This window comes from Hibiscus syriacus, unplaced genomic scaffold (genome assembly GCF_006381635.1).
Source record: "Hibiscus syriacus cultivar Baekdansim isolate YM2019G1 unplaced genomic scaffold, ASM638163v2 tig00110332_pilon, whole genome shotgun sequence".
Lineage (NCBI taxonomy): Eukaryota > Viridiplantae > Streptophyta > Magnoliopsida > Malvales > Malvaceae > Hibiscus > Hibiscus syriacus.
The window spans coordinates 3,866,878-3,885,045 of record NW_024062688.1 but is presented as its reverse complement, the minus strand read 5'-3'; the positions used below and the strand labels follow the sequence as shown (position 1 = coordinate 3,885,045).

The 18,168-nt window shown below is 32.9% G+C and overlaps 1 protein-coding gene and 1 long non-coding RNA gene across 2 annotated transcripts; one reads left to right on the top strand and one right to left on the bottom strand.

Moving 5' to 3' along the window:
* Positions 1-5,142: 5,142 nt before the first annotated feature.
* LOC120119449 (uncharacterized membrane protein At1g16860-like) lies at positions 5,143-7,926 on the top strand. The gene is made up of 4 exons (XM_039139263.1): positions 5,143-5,979; positions 6,699-6,854; positions 6,968-7,179; positions 7,325-7,926. The coding sequence occupies exons 1-4, from the start codon at positions 5,236-5,238 to the stop codon at positions 7,515-7,517; spliced, it is 1,305 nt and encodes a 434-aa protein (XP_038995194.1). The 5' UTR covers positions 5,143-5,235; the 3' UTR covers positions 7,518-7,926.
* Positions 7,927-9,063: 1,137 nt separating this feature from the next.
* LOC120119450 lies at positions 9,064-9,937 on the bottom strand. Its single transcript, XR_005515830.1, has 3 exons — positions 9,503-9,937; positions 9,192-9,410; positions 9,064-9,097 (listed from the first exon to the last, which is right to left on the bottom strand). It is a non-coding gene; the product is annotated as an uncharacterized LOC120119450 (long non-coding RNA).
* Between the last annotated feature and the right edge of the window lie 8,231 nt (positions 9,938-18,168).

Below are 18,168 nucleotides of genomic sequence, written 5' to 3'. Positions count from 1 at the left end.
TAAGTAAAAATATATGAATTTGACTCCATTTGTTTTAATAATATTACAATTTATCGTTTTATGTGTTCATGCAGTAACAATTCTAATTTCTCATCCTAAAAAGTGAAAATGAAAAAATATATATATAAATGAAAAGGAAATAATTTACAAATCTTCATAATTTTTTAAGGTTTAAAGGTCACCTTTGCCCCTGTAGTAAACCAAATTTATCATTTTTACTCCTATCGTATTTTCGCATCAATTTAGCCCTCAAAGTTGTTTAATTGCATCATTCTATGCCCTTCCTCTAACTTAAAATCATAAATTATAAACCTTAAGTTAGTGTTTTGAGGTAATAGGGTTGTGATTTAGGGTTTAGGGGTTATAATGTAGGGTTTTAAGTTAGGGGGTAGTGTTATAGAACAATGTAATTGAGCAACTTCGAGGGCTAAATTGATGCGAAAATACGATAGTGGTGAAAATGATAAATTGGGTCTAGTACAGGGGCAAAAGTTACCTTTTTATCTTTTTTTAATTATTCAAAAAATAATTACATTATATTCAAATAATGTTGATCGTCATTCTCAATAAATACTTTTTTTTATTTGTATATTTAAATTTAATATTTTTATTTTTATATAAACTTTTTATGAATATTATTCATATTGTTCTCTTTTGGATCCAGCGTTATAATTCTTATTTATTTTTCTTTATTTTTACTAATAAAATTCAATTAAAAGAATCACATTTATGGAGTTCCTAAGAAGTAGGGGTGAGTAAAAGAACGGGGAACCCTGTTCCGATTAGCAAAATAAGGACCCTGTTGACATCAATTCCGGTTCCGGTTCCCAAAATTTTGGAACCGAAATCGATTGGGTACCCGGCTAAAAGCGATTTCAATACCGGGTACCCTGAAACCGGCACCGTATAATATTATATTGTCTAAAATATTAGAGCCCAAATAAATTGAGCCCATACTAAAAAAATATTTTGAACGTAAAAAGCTAAAAACATAGATCCAAAAATTAGAAACCCTAACTCACCCACCTAACAGTTGCAGTCACTCTTTGTCTCTCCTGCTTCCTGTCACACGTCTTCATTAATTATGTCATTGGTAAAAACTACTAAGGAATCTCATTCAAGGTAAATTACAAATCATATTGTCATTTATTATTTTCTTACATGTAAGTTTAATACATTTTTATTACAAATTGGGGCATATTGTATTAACTTATTTGTCTTTGTGCTAGGAGTCAAGAAAGCATCAAGGGCATCACCGTATTAAAATTTGAGAAAAGACTGCAAATTGCGTTGGAATTACAAATATTGTGTAATATCTTTTAGTTATAAACGTACTTGGTTTGGACTTTTTGCGACTTTATGTGTTTTGTGACCTATACTTTTGAATTTGGATTAAACTTGTTGTAATTGATTTCTAACTTTGCGTTTTCTTAATATGTACTTTGAGTTATTGTTTTTATTACTGTTTAAGTATGAAATGGTGGATAAATTTTGTATAAAAAAAAATTCTACTTGTGATAAGTAGTATCATTTTAGTTTAATAAATTAATAGGTTAAAAAGGGTCAATTTTAATTTTGGAGGCGTCATACTATCCCACTTAAAGTGTAACAATTAACAGATTAAATGAGAAAGCTGTCAAAATAACAGGGTACCCAAAATCAATATCGATACCTACAGGTTCCGATTCCTGATCCCAATTTTTAGGAACCGATTGAACAGGTTTTAATTCCTATTTTTTAGTAACCAGTACAACAGGTTCCGATTTCAGTTCTCAAACAAATAATCAGGTACCCCGTGTTGCTCACCCCTACTAAGAAGGATACTTTTGTCTTTAAATGACATTGTTATTCCTGTAGACCTTTGTCAGTACTCAGTACCGACGGTTTGGGGATTAAATTTGCATATTTTCCCCTTAAAACGAGTGTGATGTGAGTGGTGTAGATGAGCATAGAGGTGGGGTATCCCATAAGGGCATATTTAACAGCCATGTCCCGAATCCAGGCAAATCTAGCTATCTACCTGCTTTCTCTAACAAACCCTTTTTATCAACAACCTAATCTGGGACATTTTGTATAACTCACCCCTTCACTAATTCACCACTCACTATTTTGTATTTTACCTTTTATGGGTTTCATTTGTTTTTTTTAATAATATAGTTTTAAAAATGTGAAAATAACTTTTTTATAGACAATGTGATACATCATATAAAAATATACGAATCAATGATTGATTAATTAGTTAATGTGGTTGGTTTAAGTGGTAAGCAACTTGATATCGCTTAAGCAAGGTCTCAGGTTCGAGTCCTTGTATATGCAGAAAATCTCTACTGGAAAACTCACTCACCAAAGCCAGGTGTGCGACCCAGGTCGATTTAGATTAGTCAAGACGAAGCCTTGGAACTGACTGATTAATTCAAATTGAATATTGTAAAAATCTAATAATAATATTATTTCCTTAACTTAATTAGTATTTGGTTGATAGTATTAAATGATAAAGAATAAAGAGAATATATAACATGATGTTTATATATTAACATGTAGTGTCGGTGGTAGGTTTACATTTATGATGATTACTCATAAATTGACAGTGTAAAAGATTAGGTGGGCTTTAGATTATCACATCATGAGATCATAATTGATCGGATGATATAAATTTTTGAAAACTTCAAGTAATTTCGGAGTTATAGCCTATCATGCTTCGAAAATGAGATACATGTGATCAACTAAATTTTAAATAAGATATTATAAAAATTGATTAAAATGTAAAATTTTATTTTAATTTACTATATTTATAATATTAAAATATAAAGTTTTATCCTTATTAGAAAGACTTAAGAGTGTTATCTCATTAAAACAGCTAATAGTTAATAATTTTTATTTAAAAGATGTACGAATATATTTTATTTAATTTGACTACTAGTTACAATGCATGGGAATAATAATGCAATGGGTTAGATCTAATGCAAGTGGGCAATTGGGGTGAGAAGAATAAGGGGGTCCACATAAGCATAACCAAAAATTAAAAAAGGCTGGGTCCTGATTGTGATGGGATTATCCTAACCGTTCAATGATTTTGTGCAGAATGAAATCCAGAAGATGTAGGGACCAAATATTGAATTTGCCCTACTGTTCTTCCTAAACGCCAAGCCCTTTGGGGGACCATTCCTTACCTATTTTGACCGTGACACATCATAACAACCATTTACTCTCTACATGCATTTCGCCACAATCTCATATGCCCTTTCACAACTCTCTCTGTTTATTTCCTTTCTTTTAAACTTCGAACCCATCAAACCACTTCAACTAGGAAATTTTGAACAATTAATTTTGATTTGATCTATTTATGGTACACGACTCTGATAAAATCGATAAAATTGGCAGCTAGGAAATGTAGTCTGCATGTTTTATTTTCAAATATTAATTTTTGTTATTTTTATGATTCGATAATATTCACACTACATTAAAAACATTAAATAAAATATACAATGAATTTATCTTAAAAACAATATAATAATTAATGACATGATTAAATTAACGTCTCTCGGATACAACTATCTATAATACTGCTTAAAAAATCAATGTTCAATCATAAAAACTACTTTGGTCAAATACATATTTTTCTATGTGAACTTTAATTTTGTGTATATATATATATATATATATATATATATATATATATATATATATATATGAAGTTTTGATTTGATTCAATTTTTTTTAGAAATTACTAAAATCATTATTGTTGTAACATCTTTTGTATTTATATATGTACCACAATCACAATTTTAATCTAATACAAAAATAAATTGACATATTTCATTCTCAAAACGTGTACAAATAAATTAAAATTAAAATTTTATTTATATAATTAAATCAAAATCAAACTTTTATGAGTATAATTACACATTAAACTAATGTTTATGTATAATCTTAATATTTATACTATATTTTGAGTTAATTTTTTAATTATAATTTAAATTATATAACGAAAGTTATTTAGAAAAGTCAAATGATTTTGATTGGATCTCATTTATGATATATAATTTTGATAAACTCAATAAAAATGTCGATTAGGATTAAACTTAACCCACATGTTTTATTTTTTTTAATAATAATTTTAACTATTTTTGTAATTTGAATAATCTAGAGTGATGGTAACATAATAATTATTTAAATATTTTTAATAAGTAATGAGACATATATTTTACACATAATTATTTAAACTTTAAAAGTTATAAAAAAACAATATATTCTTTAGTTACTAATACCCTCAACAAATTCAAATCTCGAAACTTTAAAACAATCATTCATAAGAATATTTTAGAAAATAAATCAAATTTGATTGTCCAAAGCATTTCTAATAAACTATTATTTCTTAGTTCATGATCTAGATATATATGCATCATTAAATTCACTTTAATAATTACCGTAGATAATCATAGGAAGTTACTACGAGTTACCGTGCGGGAGGAGAGCAGTGGTATCGTGGCGAAACGTGATAGGATAGGAACAAATTCAAACTTTTTCTTACGACGACAACAACAAATCTCTATTCCTATATATAATGAGATAAGAAAAAGGTAGGGTAATAGGTTGTCCTCAACGTCAGGTTTAGAACAACTTTCATTGAAAACATTCGGTAGTCAGAAAATTAAAAATAAAGATAAAATTCAATGCATGTATAAATAAATAAATAAATACATAGTTAAACAATCATCATATACAGTCATCATACATACGTCTGTAATGGAAATTAATCTATATAAATAAATTAATACGTAAAAATTTTTGTATATAGACAAAAACTAATTTTCGATTTAATTTAAAAAATATATAAAGAGAATGATACACAAAAAATCGATAGCAAACTACGGAAAGTAGTAAAATCAAATGGATTAAAACCCATATTAAGGCAACACCTATAAGATAAGGAATAAAATGTAAACTCCAAAAAAAATTAAGGAGAGAAACAACGGCATCAGCTTGAGCGCGTGTGGGCCTCCAAAAACAACAGCGCACGGCCATCAACAAAACCCACAAAAAGGACACATTCGTCATTACAGCATTCCTTCAGACCCATTTCCGTCATTTCGTTTCCCCGTCCACTCTTACTCTAAACTCTCCCCTCCACACTCTCCACTCAACGCACTGTCTGCAACTTTTTTCTACTCAAAATTCTCCATTTTCTCTCTTTTTAATTCTCTTCGTTTGTTATAGAATAAACGGAGGGCAAAAATGGGTTCTCGGGTTCAGTCTCATCAGCTCAGCAATGGGTTGTTTGTTTCTGGAAGGCCGGAGCATCTAAAAGAGCGGCAACCGACAATGTCATCACGGGCGGTGCCGTACACCGGTGGTGATATCAAGAAATCCGGTGAGCTTGGGAAAATGTTGGTTGATCGTTCCTCTTCCAGTGGTCCTCCTTCGAACCCCAACTCGAACCCCAACTCGAAGCAGCAGTCGCAAGTTCTGCAACCTTCACGTGCTTCGTCTTCTTCGCAGCCCAACAGTGGATCCATGCGATCCGGGTCTAACTCGGGTACCATCAGGAAATCGTCGGGTCCCATGCCGCTTCAGCCAACTGGGCTAATCACTTCGGGTCCGCTCAGCTCCTCCGGTCCCCGGAGGTCGGGGCAGCTCGGTCAGGTCGAGCAAACGGGTGGTGTTTCCGGGAAATCAGGGTACGGTCCCGGCGTGACGAGTCTCGGGGAAGGTGTGGGATTTGGGTTTAGGGTTTCCAAGGCTGTGATTTGGGTGGTTATGGTGGTGGTGGTGATGGGGTTGTTGGTGGGGGCATTTCTGATGGTTGCCGTGAAAAAAGTGGTGGTTCTTGGGGCGGTGGGCGCGGTGGTTGTCCCCATGGGGTTGGGTTTAGTTTGGAATTGTATTTGGGGAAGGAAAGGCTTGCTGGGGTACATGAGGAGGTACCCAGATGCTGAGCTTAGAGGTGCTGTTGATGGCCAATACGTGAAAGTTACTGGGGTAACTTTTTTTATTTCCATTTGTGGAAACTGGAGATAGCTTTAACAATTATTCACGTTAATTGATGTGTGTTGATTTGTCGTTTTAGTTTCCATTTTGATTAATGTATAATATGGTATCTCTTACTTGTCTTTATTATCCCAGATTAATTAACCGTTCGATGTCTGGGCTTACTTGGCTATTTGTTCGCCTTGTTTTTGTTTGCAATTGGTGATTTATAGATTGCCTTTGAGTGATGTTTAAGTTTAACTAAGGATGGGATTTTAGGTCAGCATACTAAATGTGGGTGTTTAACACTATCTATGTTGTTGTTCTGCAAAGAAGGATCATGTTCCTATAACTGGAAAGGAGTCTTTACAAGGTGTTGAATTCGTGTTCTTCGCCGAAAAAAATATCTAATCTTTGCGGGACAGATTGTAAGACATCAGTACTGCATCATGAGTAAACTAGTTTGGGAATTTACTGAAGATAGGTTAGCTATGGTCTCAATCATTTATTAGGAGTTATGTTTTGTGCACATGGTGATGCATTCACGAGTAGGCATGCTTCACATACTAAATGCACTGCAGAGTACAGCGTCGCATGGGGGTGGGGGTGGGGCGCTGCTTGGAAGGCAATGGCTTCCGTTGCTATTTACCATTCGTTTGTTCTTATATATTTTGTCTTTGAATTTTGTCGGTGTGTGTACTAAGTTACTTGAGTGTTTTCATTTGTTGTAGGTTGTCACATGTGGTAGCATTCCATTGGAATCATCTTACCAGCGGGTGCCAAGATGCATATATGTTTCCACTGAATTGTATGAGTATAGGGGATGGGGTGGAAAGTCTGCAAATCCTAAACATCGCTACTTCTCCTGGGGATGTAGACATTCTGAGGTATTTGTTTCAGCTTAGAATAATCTTCAGAATGTGTATTTATCATTATTGGCAAACTCAGAAATGTTGCCTTTTCTGTATATTTCTCTTAGACACCTTTTTGTTGTAAGCAGAAATTTGTTGCGGATTTCTACATATCAGATTTCCAATCTGGATTAAGAGCATTGGTCAAAGCAGGCTATGGAGCTAAGGTTGCTCCATTTGTCAAACCGGCTACTGCAGTTGACATAACAAAAGAAAACAGGGACTTATCTCCAAGCTTTTTAAGCTGGCTAGCGGAACGGAATATCTCCAGTGATGACCGTATAATGCGCTTAAAGGAGGGGTACGCCATTTATTGTCTTCCAATTGTAGTCTCATGTTAATTTGTTGTCCACCTCAGTTGTATCTTTGTGTGATTTAATTGACTTCAGCTCCGAATATAATTATAGTTCATTGCTGATAAGGGCACATATGCTTTTTTGTATCAGTTACATAAAAGAAGGGAGTACGGTAAGCGTGATGGGGGTTGTCCGACGCCATGATAATGTACTCATGATCGTGCCACCATCAGAACCTATCCCAACAGGATGCCAATGGAATCGGTGCCTCCTTCCAACATATGTCGAAGGTCTTATCATGACATGTGATGAGAATCAGAATGCCGATGTTGTCCCTGTGTAGATTCATCGCGATCGATCTTAAGTTTCTACTTAAGGATGGGAAAAGGTTGAAGTATCACAATACCAGTATAACTCTTTATCTTCCATTGCCTGCAAGATCAAGTGCATGCATGCAAATGTGGTAGAAATCAAGAAATATAACACATAAAGAGGAAGTCCGAAACTGCATACTAATCAAAGGATAATCTACTTTTGGATCAGCATGCCGGGGAAAGTAAAGATTGTATTTTTGGTTGAAGCTATACATGGAATATGTTGTATTGTGAAGATGAATGAGTATGTTTTAGTGTATATATGGAATAGTGTTTTTCTTTGGAAAAAGAGGAATTTTCTAAGCTTTTACGTATTTGGTGCTGGTTTATGTTATGAAATGCAATGTTAAGAAAGTAGATGGGTACATATGCAAATAATTACGGTAGAAATAGTGTAAAGTTGTGCCTTTGTATTGTGCATTGGATGCCATAATGCTATGTTTTGTTTCATATTGTTTTTCAAAATTACATTTTGAGGCCAAAAGTATTTTTTTGAGCTATAATCAATGTTTAAGCAGATAATTCTGATAGAAATGCATCGTTTTTACGTTTGAAAAAGTACTTTTTAAGCCTAATAACAATTTGAAAGATATCTATTTAAACCTGAAATACGTTTAAAATTTAAAGGTTGCATGTCTTGGCCTGAATTTTCGAATTTAATTGATCTACCTCAATCTAAGATCAGTGGTAGGCGTAAGTAGGGATGGACATGGGACGGTTGGGTTGGATTTTCGGCCCATTTGATCTGAAAATTATAGATGTTCCATCTGAATTCGACTCGAAAAATATATATCTTTTACATGATCCAACCCGATCCGAAAAATATATATCTTTCACCTGACCCGAAGTCGATTTGATTTTTTGAGATAAAATTCAAACCCGATTCAACCCAAAATAATATATTTATTAAAAAAAATATTATTTTTATGCAATAAAAATAGGGATTTAATTGAAAAAAATAATATATGGATGATATTATTACAATTATCCTTAAATGGATAAGGTAAAATTATAATTTTTTGGGTCGAGTCGGATATTTTTCACCTTAAATTTGAATCCGATTAGAACATAATTTTTAAAAAATCTGACTCGATCCAAATTTATTTATTTTTAATTAAAAATCCGACATGATCAAATCAGGTCTGGTCCTATGTCCATCCTTAGGTGTAAGATCAGTGGTAGATGTATGCTTTATTTATGGTAAATACTTGTTTATTTTAAAATTTGAATTTTTCTATTTAATTTTTTGTTTTATTGTTCATCTTAAAATTTTTATTTATATTTGTTACATGAAAAAATTTATATATGTATATTTAATTTCAAAAATATTTTTAAAATCGTTGTTGTGAAATAGGCATCAAATTAGATCTTCATAAGTTGTTCATGCCGAGTTCTTATTATAAAAATAAATGTAGAGGAAAACCACATCGACTATAAAACAAAAGCAGTTCAAATCCCAAACCTATTACTCACTTTCACTTGAAAACTGAAAATATGATGCACGTGGGATATTCACAACTCACGTGCATCAAAATAAACAGCAACATATCTGCAACCCAAAAAACAAGTAAATTAAACAAAAGGGTCTAAAGAAATTAATAAAATTTATTGAAAACGATGAGTTTATCCGTGGATTAAAGTACCTTAGACTTTGATCCGCACGAAAGAGTTGGACATTTTCTGCGATGACAATCGGAGTAATTCATGGTTTTTACTTCAGGAGCCACGGTTGAACAATTGGAAGCTGGGGGTGCATGCTTCTCCTCTTTCACTTTGTTGAATATCACAGTAAACCCTTCACCCGATGTGGGATCTGTTTCGTCCCATTACCCGAATTTCGGCACCGATGTTGTTCTTTGATGCTATTTATTACGGACAGACGCGTCATTTTATATAAAGGATAAATACATAAAAGTTTAGGGTGCCGATTATATGTTAATGTTAGAATACTTACTTTGTATTCATAATTCCCATCTAATTGTGATTGTCTTGAGATAGATCCGGAGAAGCTACCTCCGCCGTCGTGCCGACCGTTCTTCGGACACGAGCTTGTACGTCGATGATGATTCAAATGCGTAACCGTATGATCCGATCCGGTGCTGATTTCGCTTCCGGATTCTAGTCTTGTGTTCCTTTGCCTTCTTGCACTTCTTTGATAGTCGATAGAACCATTCCTGTTGGAACTACTCGGACGGTGTTTGTATGCCGATTCGGACATACTCGAACCGGGTGCGAACGGAACGCGTGATCGTGCCGAAAATCATTGTTACCTTCCTGGCCTCCCCTCATGTACAAGAACGCATCTGAATTGCCCTTGGAGTCATTAGGGTTCATCATTTTGCCACCTTTCTCTTTTCCAGCATTTTCCAAGTATGTCGTATCCGGTAGATCATCATCTTCCCACTCACCGGATTTTGGAACATGCGAACGCTATAACAAGAATAAGATCAAGTGTTCAACAATGAGAAACCAGAAAAAAATGTACTTTTTGCATTTATAAATTAAGCCATTTTCAGACCATGATCTTCATATAAACTCACCAGCTTTGCTTCAGAAGTGTCTTCTTGGTCCTTTCGAAAGGACACGTCTTTGCCTCAGTAGTGTTATTTCCCCACCCCCTTTTGAGGATAAATATGATCTCAGTTGTCATAATAACAATCTAATTTAGGGTTTAACTCACTGGCTCTCCAATAAATTGTACAAGCTAAAGATCGTAACTTGTATAGGGTTAATTCCACAAAATGTCCCAAATATTACCCGAATTGCATGTCAGTCCCTAAAATTTTAATTTTTTTTAAAAAAATATCAAATAGGTCCTTCAGTTACACTAGCCGTTAGCTCAGGTGTACAATGCCAGCTTAAATATGACAATTAATGTATTTAAAACACGCATTAAAATAATTGATTGATACAATATCGATACTTTAAAAATATCTTGAATTTTAAGGACCGATGTAGAATTTGAGTAATAGTTTGGGATATTTGGTGGAGTTAACCCTATACGACACACCACCTAGATGGGCCTCTGCTTTAGCGGATATTGAAAGAGTTGGTTGTTTCTGGTGAGCATTTATGAAACAAGCGGTAGATAAAGATGGAAATATATTAACCTTTTATTTTTATCTAATAATTTGATGTAGTTATAATATAATACTTGTTTAATTTATTTTAATCCAAGACAACAACAAAAAATTATTTCAAAGAAAATAATATTATTTTTTATTAAGACCACCAATGAATACTACCATTTTTATCTCTAGCCGATGAATTATGGGAGTACTTAACTTTGGGTTTAGCCGCAGGATATACACGTGGAGCACACGCTGTGTGGGGGCAACATAATTAATTTTGCTTTTGGTACGGTCTCGTGGATTTTGTCCACGCGCTTTTACATTTGTGTCGACACTAATGGGTTGCGTCTTTCTTGGCATTTCTTCGACCTTATTTTTATAGCAAAACACATTCATGGTTTCAATGTATTTCAAAGTTATTCATGAGAATGAAAAAATAGTAACTAAAGGTTTAGATTATATAAATATGAATTTTTATATAAACCTGGACAAATATAATGTAATATATATATTTTAAAATTTTAAAATTTTTTTATGATAAACATTCGTACTTTTATATATACGATGCTCAAACTCGAGACTTCAAGTAATAACAAGTTAACAACAAATTCTTTAACTATCAATGTCGCGTGATTCATTTATATATAAAGACCAAACATAAAGATAATTTTTTAAAAGAGGAGATGTTCATTGAATATTTTTTTGTTTTGTTGAAATAGTGATGTTTAACCTTAAACTGTTATAAATGGTGATGATTAATTAGTAATATAATTTAAAAAGAGAATAAAACATACATTATTTTAGTATTATTACATTGTTAAAAATAAAATAAATTATTCATTCACTTTGATTCAATTATGAGTTAAAATCATATAGATGTTCGGTTTTGTTAGTTTTAAAGAGCTGTTAGTTAGTTACATTTCAGTTATACAATAGGTTATTGTGTTAGTTGGAAAGCATATATATATATATATATTGTTGTACTGTGAAAGTTAATATACATGAGAGGAAAATTTTCCGATAGTCTTGTTTTTCTTTAGTTAACATGGTATCAGTAATTTTGTGTTTGGGCTTACTCGTATTTGAGCTTTGTTTTTTTTCTCTCTTATTCATTCAATTAATTTTGTGTTTTTTCCTAATTTTTTTCTTTTCAATTAGGGTTCATCTCGATTCTTCGCAGGATGCCTTCAACCACATAAATTGATTTCAATCACCCTCTGTTTCTTCATCCTTCGGATACGTCGAGGGTTTTGCTGGTTTCGGATGAGTTAATTGGGCTCGAGAACTACAAAATTTGGAGTCGTTCTATGCGCATAGCCCTTCTTGCAAATAACAAACTAAGGTTTGTTGATGATGATTTTGTTAAGGAAGTTTTTGAGGATTCTTTGCATCCAAACCGGGAACGATGCAATGATATTGTTCTATCGTGAATTTTGAACACAATTAGTAAAGATCTTTCGGCTGGGATGATATTTGCGTCGAGTGCTGCACTTGTGTGAAAGGATCTCAAGGAGCGTTTTGAGACGGTTGATAGTTATAGGGCCTTCTTCTTCCATCATGATATTGCTTCCTTGATACAGGGAGTGCTCACGGTGCTGCCTATTACACTAAGATAAAATTGCTATGGGATAAGTATAGCGTTTTAGTTCCTGTTTCCCTTTGTGCTTGTGAAAGCTCGAAGCAAATGGCTAAGCATTTCGCTCAGCAGAGGTTGTTCAGTTCTTGATGGGGCTTCATGAATTGTATTCAGCCATTAGGAGTCAGATTTTACTTATGAAGCCATCCCCGAATGTGAATCAAGCCTACTCGATGATAATTTAGTAGATATTCATCCGTGTTCATCTTTTGTTCATCCTTGTCCATCCCAAAAACCCTCATTTGATCTTCACAAACACCAAAACTCAAATCGTTTATTATTTTTTCGATCAAACACCCAAAATTTAAATTATTGTTCATCTGTATTCATCCTAAAAACACTCATTTGATCTTCACAAACATCAAAACCCAAACCCATTCCTTTTTTTATCAAACACCCAAAAATTCAAACTAAAATAAGAATATATTATATCATTTTTATATTATATCATTTTTAATTATATTTTTTATTTTACTGAAGAAAAATAAGAATATATATATAGGTCGAGTGCCTGTTTTTATTTTAAAGATCAAATCGAATTTAAATTAAATAAAATTTTCCCAGTTTTGAATTAGATTAGATGACAAGTAAAATAGATTTAATATTCAAATCAAATTATCAAAAACTTAATTAACTCATGTCCATCCTTATTGATTCTCTTTGTTTCTGTCCAAGTCCTTTCGTGGACGCAAATCATAGACTTGGTGGACTAATCTACTGGTTCAATTGTCGAAAATTTTAGGTTTTTTTTGCTATCTTTTAACAATGAATATCCCATAATTGATTTTTACATAAAATTTCATATAATTTATAAATCAATTAATTATATTATAACAAAATTGATGTGAGAAGGAGGTTTTTTCCCCCGAATATGGCAGCCCGATTTTTTTTATATAAAATAAGGTTGTCAGACTTTTGATTTAGGATTACAATATTTTCTATTATTATTATTATATTTTATGTGTATTATTTAATTAATTTATAGGAAACTCATCACTTTGAGGAGACGAGTTCTATTAAAATAATATTATTATTTTTTTCAGTTATTTACTTAAATTGAAAATTTAAAAAAGATTGGAACTCGTCACGTGGTTGTTTTCTTTTTTAATATTATATTTTTTTAAAAAGTCGTAATGTTTAGATTATATGATTTGAGTGGTCATGTTCAGTTGTTGTTTTTATCTTCTTAATGTGAGAAATTTGAATGGTAATACTGATATATGATTGAAAAGTTAAGCAGATTGTAATATATTTTATTTAAAAGAACAACGAACTATAAACATTAGATTAAATTATTAAACATTATATTATGGAGATAAAAACAATGTAAATAGGACTAACCTTACACACACCTTAAACAATATGATCTCAGACCATTCACTTGGGTTGTAGGTTACGATTGCAAGATCGGGAAGTAGGTGGTCACCTCCCCATGCATTTCCAGCGTATTACATATATCATATTGCTTCAAATGCTATGATGAGGTTTAAAAATAAGAAGATCAAGAAAGAGATTATCAACATGTGTAACTTATTCCTTTTTTTCCTTCATTTATTATTATACTTAAATCTAACTTTTTTCAGGATAAGCTTTACTACAACCGAACTTTCGTGCAATGCTTGAAAATTTGAGGAAATATTGAAAAGAGATTTATAACTTTGCAGCTGAAATACCTTGGGAAAGATGGTCAAAGGCATATGATGACCAGGTCGACGTTACAATCATATGACAACCAATCTTGTCAAATGTATCAATTCAGTGCTTAAAGGGATTAGACATCTTCCTGTGGCAAATATTGTTCGGGAGACTTACTTTAGAATGTGTAAAGTATTGGCAGACAAAGGTGCCCAAGTATAGGCAATGATAAACGAAGGCAGAAATTGGGCTCCAGATCTGGAGAAAGCAATGAACAAAAATTAAACACATGCAACATCAATTTATGTTCATAATTTTGCCAGACTCGATTCTGATTACATTGTCCAAGCACTTGTTCGACCACATAAGCAGGGCCGGTCCAATGAGTTTTAATGCTCTGGGCGATATAATAATAATATTATGCCCCTATACTTGTACCGTATAATCCAACTTTCAGTGGCTCTGCTGCTGCCACTGCCATTTTTAACTCATTTACACACTGCCACATCTTTATAAAATAATGCATTGTCCCCTGACATGGAAAGTCTAATGACACTTGCAACTTAACCAACTACCCATCGGGATATCAGTTCCCCACGGTACTCATCCCCACGGGCTAATTTTTTTGGGCCATATATATATATATATACACTATAAGCACTAGAAAACTGATGTCCTCCTCAAACATGATGCCCTAGGCTAAGGCCCATCTGGAACATGTATTGGGTCGGACCTGCACATATGGGTTAGAATTCTACCACCTACACTGATATAAAGAATAGACGATATTGTGATTGTGGTCAATTTCAAGCCTTCAGATACTCAGGCGCTCACGCGATTGCTATGTAAGCATGTGAATGTAGACTCATACTCATATGCTGATGATTGTTATAGCTTGCATACTATATGCAACATATACAGTTACGACTTTAAGTATCTCCCAAACGTTGTATATTGGCCACCAACTATTTTTGAAGAATGATTGCCCAATTCGTAATTACGAAGGAAGTTAAGGGGTTGTCCTGAATCTATTCAAATTCATACTGATATTGATGATCCACAACGAGAGCAAGGTCTGCAAAGGCTTTGTGGCCACTGCAGAGGTGAAGGTCATAACATGAAGCACTGTCCACATCTTCCAAAATATAGATCAGGCCGATAAAACTTTCGCAATTGTATTCCTATGTTGTCGGTTGTACTTGTTTTGGATAAATTATCAATATCAATAACCATTTTTAATTTTTACTTTCCATATATATTCCCACAATACTCTTTAGGAAATGATATTTCAGAATTTTTTTGAAATATTCTTCCCATAAATGCATGATTTGGTTCTCATATAACTCTATGAGTTCCAACGACTACTTTTCAAATATTTCTAACGACTACCAACAACTAAATTTCAAATATTTCTAAACATATATATTTTAAAAAAATAATATTATTTTAATAGAACTCGTCACCTCAACATGAAGAGTTCTAATTTTTTTTTCTAATTTTCAATTTAAGTAAATAATTAAAAAAATATTATTTTAATAAAACTAGTCTCCTCAAAGTAATGAATTTCTTATAAATTAATTAAATAATACACATAGAATATAATAATATTATTTACAAGAACTCATTATCTCGGGTGACTAGTTTTCTTATCCAGTAAAAAGTAGAGTAGATCCTAAATTAAAAGTCTAACAACCTTATTTTACAATTTTTTTGGACTGTCATATCGGAAAAAAACCAATATATATGATTTAAATTAGGCCTCGTGGATTAAGCCCATTGAAACAGATTCAGAGGCATTCATTCTGCCTGCTTGATGAACATGTCGAAATCAAATGTCCGAATCTATTATCCATTGATCGTTAACAGGATGTTTGCCCATCGTGTAGCTGATAGCGGGTTGATAAATAAACAAAATAAATAGATACTTAATTAAAAAAAATTAATTTCAAGGTTTATTGCTATTTACATCCTCCGAGGAAGGAGTCACTGTTGGTCGACCTACATATCCGCTAATATAAGAACAAAATGTATATATGCATATACATGTTGGTGGAGATAGGTTAATAAAACCTTAACCCTTTTACTTAAAATTAAAATTAAATAGGTAAGCACAAAATAACTTATTTTGGTAGTTAAAAGAATTATTGTTGTTTATAGAGGTGACAAATTCGAATACTAACGACTACAGAAGGGTAATTGAAAGTTTATTATCAAATGGTTGAGAATATTTATAACATATATTACTTTATAATCACATCAGCTTAATAAAATAAATCAAATAGGTAACTACTGTATTTTTGTGATAATAAACATTATTCAAATAATAGATAATAGGAAGCGTAATTTTGTCAAATATTATAATACATCCCTACAATGATATTTTTGTATTTAGTCCCTTTTAAAATTTGGTTATTTGACTTTTTTAATTCACATCTTTCGTCTTGAAATCTTTTTTCTAATTATGTTAAACAATTTCACATGTCTTAATTTTTTAAAACATATATGTCTTGGTATTTGTTATAGTTAAATAAAAAAATTGTACATTTAAAAAAGAAAGACAATAATGTAGAATATCATATAGTATATAATGATTGTTCAACTATATAAAAGATATTAAGGTGGACTTATTCTTAAAAAAAATACGCGAGAAAGGCAGAAACCTATTGTTTGATCACAAAGATTAACAGTGTAGTGTATGGACTTTGTCTTAAAAAATCACTTCAAATCATGTTTGAAAGGATAAAGGATTACGAATGATAAAATAATGGTAAATAAATAAATAAAATCACAAAAACGACATAATTCAAGGACCTTTTATGAAATTTGACCAATAAACTATCTTTCTTTCTCGTCCCCGTTCTCCAACATCTTATGATCTTGAGGCACCACCACCATCATGTTGATGATGTTCAGTATTGATCAATCATTGCCCATCACCATCATCATAATGATCATCAAGAAGAGAGGAGGTCCATTTCATGTTCAAAAAATGTCAAGAATCTCGAGGATTGAACGGTTGCAGAGGGGACAAGACCCTCGATTGAGCCACATTTCCCTCGAGCAAACCCTGCAGAAAGTGTGTCCACATGGTATAAACGTTGGACATTTCTTCCTCCCCATGTACACGCAGCACATCGAATCATTCCCCATTTCCAAGCTTCTCCCTTTCTCATCCTTGTCCACGTCGCCGCCGTCTGCCTCTTCTATCAGTTGTTGAAAAAAGTCAATTGTTGTGGCTGTTAGGGGCACCGAATTCCACCGAATTTGGTACAATAAATGTGTTGATTTTTTTTGAGGTAATTGCAACTTTAGTCATTACAATTTTTAGGGTATTTACAGGATTAATCCCTAAGCTTCAACTATAAATACCCTAGCTCATTTAGCTTCAAAATCATCCCAAAATCCCAAAATCATTTCTTTCTCCCAATACTAGAGAGCTTTCTTGTGAGTAGTGAGTGTTTTGCAAACACCTGTAAATTTTCTCTTTTAGTAAAAGATCTGCAGCAGTCTGGAGACGTAGGCATAATTGGTTGAACTCCGTTATCAATTTCGGGTATTATTTTTCCGCTTTTATTTCGCATTCTCACTAATCTGGTTATAGGAAAATTACTCGTTACTTGTTTTATTTTCCAACAACTGGCATCAGAGCTTTTGGTTGTGAATTTTATCAATTTTTTTGCGAGGTTACTATTTATTACTATTCATATGAATAGTGAATTTCGTGAATAGTAAAAAAATTATCTGCGATACGAGCTTGTCGACGGAGGTGTTCTAATACACGGTGGTTCGCAAGAATTGTCAGAAACGATCCAAACGAAGCCAGATTCGAGTGGGAGCGATTGTTGTAGACAAAGGGAAGGTGAAAATTGAGAAGTTCGATTGTACGGACTTTAGCTTTTGAAAGATGCAGATTGAAGATTTTTTGTACCAGAAAAATCTATATCAACCTCTCTTAGGAAAGCAACCAGAGGGCATGAAGAATAAAGACTAGGTTCTTCTCGACAGACAAGCCCTCGGAGTTATCCGACTGACGTTATCCCACAATGTTGCTTTCAACATAGAAAAGGACAAGACCACGACGGGTCTTATGGCGGCTCTCTCCAGTATGTATGAGAAGCCATCGACCTTAAACAAAGTTCACTTGATGAGATGATTATTCAATTTGCGGATGGCGGAAGGGCATCAGTGGCTCAACACCTAAATGAACTCAACACTATCACAACCCAGTTGAGTTTCGTGAAAATTGAGTTCGATGATGAAGTTCGAGCTTTAATTCTC

Bases quoted from the DNA above. Each gene is read 5' to 3' on its own strand.
- LOC120119449 (XM_039139263.1), top strand. From the start codon at position 5,236: ATGGGTTCTCGGGTTCAGTCTCATCAGCTCAGCAATGGGTTGTTTGTT. The intron at 6,855-6,967 runs GTATTTGTTTCA...TGTTGTAAGCAG, and splicing joins GGGGATGTAGACATTCTGAG to AAATTTGTTGCGGATTTCTA. The intron at 7,180-7,324 runs GTACGCCATTTA...TTTTTGTATCAG, and splicing joins ATAATGCGCTTAAAGGAGGG to TTACATAAAAGAAGGGAGTA.